The 13,030-nt window shown below is 39.8% G+C and overlaps 1 protein-coding gene across 2 annotated transcripts in view; it reads left to right on the forward strand.

Moving 5' to 3' along the window:
- col27a1a (collagen, type XXVII, alpha 1a) overlaps positions 1-13,030 on the forward strand; it is a 42,375-nt gene that overhangs the window by 3,673 nt on the left and 25,672 nt on the right. For both annotated transcript variants that reach the window (XM_056731763.1, XM_056731764.1), the window contains exons 2-7: positions 1,358-1,425; positions 2,843-4,425; positions 7,204-7,257; positions 9,442-9,495; positions 9,953-10,006; positions 11,335-11,388. In XM_056731763.1, the coding sequence (XP_056587741.1) occupies positions 1,358-1,425; positions 2,843-4,425; positions 7,204-7,257; positions 9,442-9,495; positions 9,953-10,006; positions 11,335-11,388 (1,867 nt within the window). The remainder of the gene's footprint in view (positions 1-1,357; positions 1,426-2,842; positions 4,426-7,203; positions 7,258-9,441; positions 9,496-9,952; positions 10,007-11,334; positions 11,389-13,030) is intronic.

A 13,030-nucleotide genomic window follows, 5' to 3' on the forward strand; every position in this document is an offset into this window, starting at 1 on the left:
GTGAGCATCACTGTTAGTATTGTGTACGGGTAGGGTAAAGAATGTATAACCGTAAGTTAGGGTCGCTAAGTATGCTTCCTTTAAACTAAAATTATGAATACATACTGTTGCTCTACTTCTCAGAATGTGCTTGAAAATACACTGTCCGGGAAGTTTACGTATACATGCTTGCACATAATATTTTGTCATATACTAAAAGTATAATAAAGTGTTCTAAGTATCCTTAGCTTGTAGTTGTAGTGGCCTATTAGATACTTATTACATGATGTATCCTAAACTTACTTAAAGTAAATAAAACTGCTGTAGAATTGAAGCTGACCTTCTTTGCAGACCGTGTTCATATGAATTTACTTCAAAGCTATAGTAAAATGTACATTTCAAGTATAAAATGAATACCTAAATAGGAACGTAGTATACCAGTAAAGTGCCAAAATGATATATGCATTAAAGCAATAAATATGATGTTAAGTCCACTTAAAGAAAACTTGCACATATACACACTGTTTAAAAAAACTGAACTTAGTAGTTTACTGAGAGTATATTTCAAAGTGTACTTTCGTCAATTAGAAAACATGGAAGTATTAAACTATCATTATAAGTTCACTTGCTGTTGGAGTATAAAAAAAGTCCAGTTGTGAATTCAAAGTTTGATGCTGTAAAACTTGAAGTATACTTTTATGAACTAAAAAGTGGGCCAGTGTACTAAAATAGTGCACTCACTAGTAAACTACTAATACATGGATTTTTAGTGTACTTACTTCTTAAAAATATACCTGACCTTTACTTAAGTGTACTAATAAAATAAATTTGAAAGTGTACTCATTTCTTGTTAGGATACGTTGACCAAAGAAACAAATAATCATCAGTTCACACAGAAACAGTTCACTAAAATATAAAACTTCTCTCATCATTTGCTCAGCCTCATGCCATCCCAGATGACTTTGTTTCTTCAGTTTTTCAAGAGAGATTTTTTTTCTATTTTGTCCACTGCGTATGAAATAATGACTAGCAGAAATTTAGCTCAGCACTTTTCTTGGTTTACTTTGGCTGTTTACCAAACAAAATAAATGAAACGCCCGGTACTTTCTCGTTCACTGTAAACACGGCTAATACGTTTAACCGCACGGCATCACACGTCGGTTTGATGGTATGCTCCTGAAAGATGCTTCTGCCAGTAAAAGTTTCCACTAGTTTGGGTTGAAGCCAGCGCAAGAACCCTGAGATGTGAACGTCTATTGTAATGATGATGTTTTGACAAGTGGCTTCTGTTAAGTAAAATCCCGATTCATCATTTTTACTTTGTTGCCCTGAGACAGTGGAAGCAGAAGTAACTTTCTCATTTTCTGTCTGTTTCCAGGAGAGCTCTTCTTCTGTGTGTTCTTCTTTATTGCACTTCTTTGGGATTCACTCAAGAACTCTTTGAAGGTAAGACATCTTCTGATTTATTTATGTGTTTGTTTACACAGGTATGAGAGAGTAAGCAAGGAAATGGTCAAATGTGTTAAAACTGGACAGCTCAAGGCCACTGAATAACTGCGGGATAATAAAGTTTCATGTTCTTACACACTTTCCTCTAAGTTGGGAAAGATTTACAACGTAAAACTTTTTATTGCGATTTGTGAAAGACAAACACTTTCTCTCTGTTGCTGACCCACGCGTGCTTGAGTTTCCTTACCAATTTATCACCTCTTCTGCCAAAGCATCCATCAGTTCCAAGCACTTTTCCTCTAGTTAAAGCGTGTCCTTTTTCTCCAACTCCCGTAACATGAATGAGTGCGTGTGTGTGTGTCTGTTCAATAGAAAGAATGAGCTCATATTCCCGTTTGACTGCTGATTCATGTCGATCTCTGGACAGACAGTCACACACGCAACAATTGTCTGTGAACTGGAGTTGATCTGAAAGCAAAGATGTCAGACAAGAGATGCTGCGTTATCAAAGTGTCCATACTGAAACAGTTTATATCGCAATAATAGAAATGACTTTATAATAAGATGTTGGCTCATTGTAATAAATGAGGCCATCTAATGGCATGATACTTGATCGAGCACAAAGAAATGCAATGCATTCTGGGATTGGGTAATGCTGTCAGCGCTGTTTGTGCTTTGTGTGATTTGTTCGATTCCAAAAACGACTTTTTTAGTGGAACACAAAAGAAGATATTTTGAGAAATGTTTCAGTGGTTTTGTGTTCTTACAATGGAAGTCAATGGGGTTCAATGTTGTTATCAACGTTCTTCGAAATATCTTCTTTTGTGTCCTTCAGAAGAAAGAAAGCCTTTCCAAATTGAACAGTGCAGATTTACAGTCAAATGCCTCAGACAGTGTTCTGTTGAGTTTAGTGTGAATGAAGTAGTTTCTGTTCTCATACTCTTGGCTCTGGCTGGGCATTATGAAGCCAACACTGACCCCTGTCCAAACACATACACACATATACATGTCATATATTAACAATTTTCCTTGTTGCCATATGTTGGCACTGAAGAATTTTGGCATTATACATGGCCGTCCATAGATCAGAAGTTGCCTACAGCCTCAAAGGAAGTTTGGTTCCCGGCAGAATTGAACACATGTGGTATAAAACAGAGTTAAAACATGTTTAAATGATGTAATGGGGAGGCACGGGCCTCCTTTATGAACTGCTATAGCTGCATTTTTGTAACAAAAGAAATAAAGAAATGAAAATAGAATTAGTAAGGTTGACTAGTTTATTAATATAATGCGTGTTATTTTTGTTATTTAGTTCTATTTAAAAGACGTTCATTCGCTCTACATTGTGATATATATATGTAAGCGATTTGCCTCGATCATTTGAGTGATTTGTTGTTTTGTGTTTACGTTGCAGATGTGGACGTGTTGCAGCGTTTGGCTCTCCGCGCCGAGCTGGGTTCTCGTGCCGTTCCAGCTGGTGTCATCTCCCTCAGCTCTGGAGTCATCCTTACGACGCGGGCACGAGTTACCACGGCGACGCGCTCCGTGTTCCCAGTGGAACTCTTCTGGAACCGCACCATCGTCCTGAGCGTCCGATCCCACCGCCTTAACTCGGCGTTCCTCTTCTCCGTCTTCTCTGGGAATCGGATTCAGCTCGGGCTGGAAATTTCGCCAGCCAAACTATCCCTTCACGCCGGTCCCGGGAACGTCGCCACCTTCCCTTACGAGCTCCATGACGGACGCTGGCATCATCTGGCCTTTGTTCTAAACGGGCCGTCAGTGACATTACGCTCTCCCTGCTCGGAGAGCGACAGCGGGCTAACTCAAAAACTCTCTGTACCTCCGGAACGCCTGAACCCCCGTGGGACGTTCCGCTTGGGTGGGAGCAGTGCTCTGCTTCCGGGCACGGAACCCTTTGAGGGGGCAGTTTGCCAGTTCGATGTGGTGCCCTCGGCTCAGGCGCAGCAGAATTTTTGCAGCGCCGTTCGCAAGCAGTGCAGGGAAAACGACACGTACAGGCCAGCGGCACCGCTTGCAGCTCTTCCACTTCCTCTGAGAAATGCCCGACCACTATCGGCTCAGACGATATCACCCAGTCGCACTTTCACTCCCGCTCCCACTAGTTTTCTTTGGGCATCCATAAATGTCCCGGTTAGGTCTCCTGTTGTTGTGAGTGACAGTGTAGCCGGGTTGAGACCTAAGCACTCTTCTATCAAGCCCCTTTTAATGAAACAAACTGGACCATCTTTGGGAAATTTAAATCCTGTCACCCCTAAACCTACACTCAGGACAGCTAAAAGCCCCAAGCCGACTGCCATAAAGCCTGCAGCGGCCTTTCCTTCCCCCAGTAAACCCAGTGGACCCAAACCAACTCCAGGAAAACCCCCCACCAAGTCTTCCGGACCAAAGCCTACAATTGCTAAACCGACATCCATCCCCGGAAGGCCAAAAACCCCTGAACCTAAACCATCCCCGAAACCTTTCAAACCCGCAAAGCTGACTGCCGCAAAACCCACAGTGAACAAACCAAAGCCCACCTCGCACCGCAAAATTAACCCGCCCAAGAAAACATCCACCGCCGCTCCACCTCCCAAGAAACAAAATTACACTCTCAAACCAGAACCAACCGTCTCCAAAAGACCCTCACCAGGCCCCACCAAAAAGCCACCTCAGCCTAAATACCCAACCCAGCGCTCACCCCAAACTACACCGCCAACCCCAAAACCCGCTTTACCCACCACCACAGCTTCAAACAAGCACAGAAAAACCCTGCCAACCCCCAAATCCACACTCTTCACCACCCCCGCCCCAAACACGCCACCACCAAAAAACGATTCTAACAAATCAAAAACATCTGTCACACCAGCTACTTCAAGGTTTACCCCCCAGTCTGTGACCCCTCCAGCTTTAGAAGATTTCCAGAGTTTGGAGGCAGAGCCGACGTGGGTTTCCGGCCCGATCGGACCACCGGGACAAAAAGGAGATCCTGGACCAATAGTAAGAGTCTTTGCCTTTTATATACCAACCTTCGTAGTCCATATATTTTGTGTCTGTTTGGTTGTGGTGTGTTTTTAAGGGGAAATACACATTGATCAACGAGGTTTTATTTGAACTTGATGGCCTTGATCCGAAACTTTTTTTTAATAGGTGTCTAGTGCTTTTCAAGTTAATTTACTGCAATATATTACAAAATGTCTAAAACTGGATTTTCACATTTTGAATTTTCCATTAACACGGGTCAAGCTCTCGTTCAGTAAAGTTACAGTCAGTGTGATGCCTTTATATGGTGGCAAGGAAAAATTATTTTGTGTGGAAGAAAACTGCTTTGGAAAATGTTATAATCAAGGACATCGGGTTTGATTTTCAGGCAGCTCGACGATTCCCTGAGGGATGTAAGCAGCACAATGTGGATTTTAGTTCGGTTGAGTGAAACATTCATTGGGTTACTGCTTATTCCAACATTACTGTCAGCGAAAAATTTGTCATGCTTAGTGCTTTTAAAGCACGGGGGTCAAAGGTCAGGGGAAGCAGTGAACGCTTTGTCCGTCACACACACGCTCTTACAAAAGTTTACAGGAAGGGAATGTCGTTCTTTCCGTTGAAGACTAGGCATGCCATTTCAATCAGATGAAATAAACTCTCCTGAACCTGCTTGTTTAAGAGGCTAGATTTCAAAAGAAGCCACCCCACCTTTTACCCCAAAAACAAATAAGTCAAAGAGACTTGCGTTATACTATGCGAGATGGTCGTGTTTAAATACTTTCAGGCCTGATAATGCGTCCATTTGTCCTGTGTCAACGTGGAAATAGTGGTAATAATGTAAAGGAAAGCGCTTGGCGACGGCTCTGTTAACAGAGATGTTCAAAGGGACGTCTGTTGTGATGATGTCATGGGAAGACCGCTCGACGACTCAGACCTTCTAGAGGGCATTTTCCAAAGCAGTTGACTAAACTTGACCATGTGAGGACAAACGAACAATGATGCCATTTTAACAGTGTCTGTTTTTGACTGAGCATCACGGTGGTTGCCTGGCAACCGTCTGCCATAGACAATCTCTTTGTGGGTTTCTATACAGCAATTATAAACACACTAAATGATGCAAATTTGAAAATGTAACCCTTGCGTCTATGGAAATTCCACATAAAACGTGGAAACCCAATGTGTGTTTATGTGGGGGCTTTCAGGTGTGTATGTGTGTAATTGGGAGAGGGGGGTCTCTTAGTGTGTAGCACAGAACCTTCTCTGTTATTAGCAAAGGATAATAGCACAAGAGCTGCTGTCATCCACCATAAAGACTCATTCTGACGGTACTTCAGTAAAATACCCTGAACACACAGACGCTTCTCTCAATTACACACACTTTCAGTCTACAATTATGTACAGTTTTGTCCCGCAGGACACAATTTACTCACAGATAAAGAGGTGTAGTTGTTCTCTTGAGCTTTACTTTACTGACCCAAAAATACTGTTTACTACACAATGTCTGTGTTTAAAACGGAGTTGTAGTTTACTTTAATGGCTCAGAAGTCGTTTTCTGTTCTCAGTTGTGGTTCGTAACAGTCTCAGATGTTTCTCCTCAAATGGCTTGGGTCGGAGAGCTCAGTTCATATTGAGATCTTCAATAATATTGACTTTTAATTGCAGACTCGACTGAAACATTTGTGAGATTTCTCCTTTGTGATCTCAGTGATGATTTATATTATTATTGATTTTAGTGTAGTTGCATCACGGGAGCATCTCGTGGTTCATTCATCACTTTGAGGATGTGTCCACATACACAGGCGTGCGTGTGTGGATGATTTGGGTGGGTGTGTAGTGTATGTGGGTGAGAAACCCCCACCTCCCCTCTATCAACAGAGGCATGGTTCAGAGCCAGACCTCTAAGATTCTTAACATAAACACAACCCTGCTCACACACTCATCTTCTGTAAGAGTCCTTCTCAATGGAACTCTTTCATCCTGTGCCACGTGGAGGCGGGGTCAGCGAGAGACAACCCCACTGAGTTTTAACAACTACCTTCATATAGTGTGTACTAGTTAGGGCTGGACGAGGTAGATCAAATCCCATTTGATGATATTTGATGTATTTTCAGTCAGAGGTGGAGGAATTTTTCACTTTTGTAATGTATTTAAAACTGTGTGTGGATGTATTCTTGTCACGGCCCTTCTTTAGCACTTGTCAGCTGTATTTTTAAAGGGATAGTTCACTTAAAAATGTGTTTACCCTCATGTTATTTTAAATCGTATGACTTTCTTTTGCAGAACACAAATGGAGACCTTTTGAAAAAAACGTTGATCAGCAAACAACACTGACCCCCTTTGCTTTCAGTTGTATGAACACAAAACCACTGAGACATTTCTCAAAATATCTTAAAGAGTCATATACCGGTTCAATCACATGAATAAAGAATAAACGATGACCAAATTAAATTTTTTGGGTGTACTGTCCCTTACTGTCCTGGTAAAAACAAGTATTTCAAATGCATGGCATCAAGTCTCTAACTGTTGGATTGTGGGACAGAAATAGGCCGCAGCGACCCCCACATCCCATCAAACACAGTTGGATACAGTGTCTACAGGTCGTCTGTATATAGCACATTATCCCAAAAAGGAAATTCCCTGAAATGACTTCCTGTTTCTTCTTGGTCGTGTTTAGTTTCCAAACAGAGCCACGCGGTGCGGCTTCACGTAGACAAAGACGCACACAGTCAATCTTTTGTGGGTGTATTCATGTGTGTGTTTGATTCATAACTACACTCTTCTTGTGTTTCGCAGGGAATTCTGGGACCTCCAGGGAAACCGGGGCAGTCAGGGAAGAGAGGACCTCGGGTGAGTGAGCGAGCGAGTGGGTGTGTGTAAGGCATTGACCTTTGACCTTCAGATATAAACAGGAAGTGTGTAAAATGCAGTGCCTTATAAAAGCTCTTACAGGTCAAACTGACCTCCGAAGAAAACACAAACCAGGCCGTCTGTCTGTTTTTATGTGGAATTCTGTTTCTCTCACGTTTGTTTGTGTTGCCTGCTTAAGATCCAAAAAGCATCTTTATCTTGTGTCGTTTTGTGTTGTTTTATCTAAACATCCCTGAAACCAAATGTGACCCTGGATCACAAAAACAGTCTTAAGTAGCACAAGAACATTTTTAGTAAAAAGCAAAAATATATTGCATGGGTCAAAATTATTGATTTTTATTTTATGCCAAAAATCAGTAGGATATTAAGTATAGATCATATTTCATGAAGATATTTTGTAAATTTCCTACCTTAAATATATAAAAACCTTATTTTTGTGAGTGGACGGCATCAAAGGCAATTTTCTCAATATTTTGAGTTTTAAATGGTTGTATCTCACCCAGATATTCTTGTCTATTCTAACAACTCATTCATCAATAGAAATCGTATTTATTCAGCTTTCAGATTATGTAAATTTCTCAATTTCGGTTTTGTTGACCAGGCTCACAAATGTATATGTATACACTTAGAAATAGTTTTATTTATTCGTTTTTTTTTAAGAAATCTAGCGAAGCTTAATGCTTAAAACAAGAAAAAGGAGGTTTGCCATTGCTGTAACAACAAATCTTCTTCTTTTAAAATCTTTCTTTTAATTGAGATAATTTTCTGTACCAACTGGCAAACATTTTGTTCGAATTTAAAAGGTGCAGTCATTTTGCGTCTTGCCTAAATATATCTTGTTTCATGGATGTTTAGATAATTATTTTGGAAAACAAGAGTTTTTTAACAAAACGTCCTGTAGACGTACATTGAAGTAGAGACCTGAGTTTTATGAAGAGACTGGTTCCCAAAGGTCAAGTGGTGGTCAAGTGGTTTTATTGTCATTTCCCTTGTGGCAGATGAAAGAAACAAAACACATCCCAGTCATCCATGGTTTGTTTCTTGAAATGTTCATTCAATGAAAGTGGATGGTGACTTAAGTCCAATAAAGTTGTCCATATGGCTGTAAAGCCATACAATAGCTTTGTGTTAGAGATTTAAGTCATTGAATTTAAAAAGATGACTTCTAGGTGTACTGTCCCGTTAAATGAGGTTACATGTTTGAAGAGGTTCTTCTACCATAATCAAACACAGACCCCTGTAGACCCTTGAGACTCTGATTGAACTTTGACCTTTGTTGACAGGATCACACGGCCGTGAAGCGTTGTTTTAGCAACCGTAGTCAACATGTAGTGTTCACGCGTCAAGGGAACGCAGTGAGATGTGTGTGTGCAGGTGTGAACGAGTGTGTGTTAGCATTTTAGACCATGTGTTATACAGTCTGACTGCAAGCCCTTGTTCGGCCGGCACCCTTCTCATGTTAAATGTGCATGTTGAGTTATTTGCGTGAGCGAGTCTGTGTGTGTTCTTAATAGTTAAACAAAGAAGACATTCAGTAAGCGCAGACAACATTAAGCCAGGCTCACTTTACAATCTCATTATGAGTGGTTTTTAGAAAATGCATTTCAAGTGCATAACATGGCGCACAGGAGACTCACAGAATCAGTGCCATGAATTTAAAATCTCTTTTTTTATATAAAAGAATGAATATATCAGTCATAGTTGTCACATGCTTTAATCCAAAGCGATTATTGTTAAAGCTATATATTAATGAAATATATATTTAATATAAATATGAAAATATATTCCTTGGTATTACCAGTCCCATGTTTATATAAATATTATTTGTTTATATAATTTATTAAGGATAGATTCTTATTGAGTCCATCCTTTTTTGTATATTTAAAACCCATGTTCACTGATTTGCTTTTCCACCCAATAAGATTGGTTAGCAAATATCTTAAAAGTTTCGTGATTTGTCCGTTCTATATTATAAATGCATCACATTTTGGTTTAATCAACAATTAAAAGTAAACATCGTACAAATATACGCTCCAAACATCACATTTGGCCATCACTGTATGTAGTGCACCATCATAAATATTTGACTGGAATCATTGACCCTTCACTTTTTGTATGTTGTTCACTCATGTATACATTTAATTTGTTTGTCGTTTCCTGTAGGGACCCCCAGGACCACACGGCAAGCCTGGTCTACAGGGTCCTCCAGGACTGAAGGTACAAACCAACACATCCACACTTACTGTCAGATCAACTGCGATCCACATTGCTCTGTGTTTCTGTTTTACTCATCATTCTGTCGCCTGCTGGTACACAACCCTACACAAACGCACACAAACACACTGATTTATCTGGACTTAAGAGAAGCCCAGCAGGTAGTGGAACGTCTTTCAGAAGATTTAGTGAAGAGTGTTTCTGTGTTGTGAAGGAGGGGTTGTAAACCAAAACCAATGCAATAAAATGAGATTGTAAAAAGTGCTTTTCTGCGTGTGGTGTTCTGATGCATGTGTTTAATGCATTTTAATTGTTGTAAATAAAATAAATGTGGTACACAGCGTGTGTGGTTTTGTGAAGGCTGCTCTCCGTGTTTAATTATTTCCGGCGAGGTCAAGGTGAAACAGCCTGAGGTGCTCACACAAACCGTTTCCTCTGTTTCTGTCATTCGTTCTCTCAGGGGAAGAAAGGAGACCCTGGATCCTCTCCTGGAAAAGCACCAAAAGGAGAAAAAGTAAGTAAAAACACATCAACGTATCTCATGCGTATCTCATGTAATGAAAGATAAGCACCCGTATGATCGATTTAGAAAAGTCACTAATATGTTAACCTTAGGCAAGAAACATTTAGTTTGGTTAATTTGTAGTTCAGTTCTGTTTCAAGTCCAGCGAACTAAATCGAGAAAAGTTCAACTTTTGCAAATCACGAAAGACTTTCGAGATCCATTGCCAGTTAGAGTGAATTAGGCGTGGCACAGAATACCAGTATTGGCAATAATCACGATACAAAAACCATGATTATTGATGACGTGTTCATTTTACCCATATGATAATATCATAAATAATTCATCGCCTGTTTAAAATTGTGCCTTAATAGCCGCAATTGTCTACAAACTCTCTCTCTCTCATTCTTACACTTGAATTTTAAGTGTGATTTGTTGACCAAATCAAAGGTTTAATCGATAGCATTATTTGTCGTTCAAAAACACTTCAATAGATGTCACAATTATACTGTGATTTTTGCCATGGTAACCATGAAGGGAAAGGCTAGCAACGTGACAGTCCCAAATTGTATTTTTTGTTTAGGGGTTCCTAAAACTTGCAGCCCTCGAACCCCAAAAGAACGGTGCTAGTCGAGATCCCCACTATCCTCGTAGGTGTTTAAAGTATACAAACTTTGCGTACAATGCGCACACGCCCCTATTCTACCCAAACACGCATAATGGCAACAAGAGCATAATATTATTTGAAAGTTATTTTCAAAAATAACTAAAGTTTTATTTATTAATAACGTTTCATTTCGACAAATGTCTAACTTAAAACCTGAAAAAATCATCTCACAGCAGATTTAGACTGTTTTACGTGGTGTCGTAAATGGACTTGCTTCACCTAACCTAATGCGGTCGATATTGGCGTTTATCACTTCGGGGTCACCATTGAGGGGGAGGAAATTCCTAAGGCCGAGGCGTGTTATTTGCATGCTTTCATTTTAACTTAATTAATATTTTTATATTTTGTTAAACTTATTGACTACATACGCTATTTCTAAAAATAAAAAAATATTTCTGGAAAACATCTTGCGACCCCGCCCTCGAGGCCTTGCGACCCCCAGGGGTCACATGCTTTAGATAACTGTTTGAACCATATAAACTGAAAACCAATGTGACGTGATACACTTTATAGCAAGTCTAGAAGTATATATTGCAAAAAATACTGTTTGATAGCAAGAATGTTGTTTGTTGAACTTTTGGAATATGGCAAGAACGCACACACACAGCAGCAACTCTGTAAGGGTTGTGTCTCATGTTTACCTGCCTGTGTGTTTTGGTGTGCGTGTGTGTAGGGAGATCTTGGTCTGCTCGGTCCTGTTGGTTTGGTCGGGGTGGAAGGCCGCAAGGTAAGATTTAAACACGCACTCGTACTGTATTTTCACGGAATGCTAAAACCTTTCTCTCCACTTTTCATTAATTTGGACATAATGCACACGCTGTGTTTACCGTGAACTTAATGGGTGACATTATCTCACATTTGCTTAAGAGACCCACACAAACATCCAGAAACTCTCCCACTCATTCACTGTGTCTTCCGTTGTCATGGAAACCCAGTGTAAATATGACATGGAATCCCCAATGAGTCGTCTATCACTCGCTTTTACTCAGCACACACACAAACATCAAACTAGGCCACTGAGAAGCATACAGTGGTCCACTGTAAGTGGGTTTGTTACGAACATTAGTGTAACAATGTAGTGTGTGTGTGTGTGTCTCAGCTGTGTATGATTAGAGTAGTTTTGGACTCTCTGCTGTTTCACTGTAACACTGGTTATGGTTTCTGGTGTGTGAATCTTTAAAGCTTCAACTGATAAACTGAATAAGAATTGATTCAACGAGTGTGTGGTGTGACCCAGGACATCAGTAAAGTCACTTGACTGCTGTGAATTATATTTCATTTTGTGATATTGTGATGTTTATATGAACTGATGGCCCTAATGAAAAACGTGATGTATTCAATATAATTCAAGTCAATTAGGGACAATTTAAAATATTATCAATTAGGGCTGTCAAACGACAAATCGCATCCAGAATAAAAGTTTGTGTCCAATATATGTCTGTGGACTGTGCATATTCATTCTGTATTTACACATACTTTACGTGTATAGACTAACCTAGTGGTTCTCAAACTAGGGGCCCCCCACATGGATCCAGGAGGGAGCACAGATTTTGTGGCATTTTTTTAAAAAATTTAGAAATGTATCATAAATTTTAGGCAATCAAACATGGGGAAAAAATACCAAAATAATTGATGTGCATTGTATAACTGAACATGTTTTTGGCTTACTTAAAATTCTAAGTTTAGGATTATAAATCTTTTGGGGGGGCGCAAAGCGATCCACTCTACACTAAGGGGGCCTTACAATGAAAAGAGAGAACCACTGGTCTAAATTTTTAGGTTATAATATCATATAATATATATAATAATATATTTACCAATCATTAAAAAAACTACACATAAATCTTTATACATTTTTATTTTTGGTGTTTTTCTTAAATATGTGCATGTCTGTGTATGTGTTTATAAATACAACATTGTTGTCCAAAGAACAGAGACAAATATTATTTTTAGACAAACTTATAACCTGGATGCGATTAATCACGATTGTGATTGCTGTGTATTGCAACCCCGGTGATGTGTGTAGTTGTGTTTTTGTACTTGTCTTTGCATGTGTGTTCATGTCGGTGCATATGTGTGTTTTGTGTGCATGTCTGTGTGTGTTTTTCGTGTGTGCTTTTTGTGTACATGTCTGCTTATGTGTTTGTGGGTTTTGTGTACTGTGTTTGTGTGCGTTAAGTGTGCATGTCTGTGTGTGTTTTGTGTCAATGTCTGTGCACGTGTGTGTTTGGGTGCTTGCCTCAGTGTATATCTGGCGGGCTGCAGGTCTGTTACACAGACATCAGAATGTAAAGCAGAACATCAGGGGAGTCAGACATACATAAACATGTGAATCACAAGAACACGTGTGTGTACCACTGTGTAAAAAT

The sequence above is a fragment of the Triplophysa dalaica genome, chromosome 19, assembly GCF_015846415.1.
Source record: "Triplophysa dalaica isolate WHDGS20190420 chromosome 19, ASM1584641v1, whole genome shotgun sequence".
Taxonomy (NCBI): Eukaryota; Metazoa; Chordata; class Actinopteri; order Cypriniformes; family Nemacheilidae; genus Triplophysa; species Triplophysa dalaica.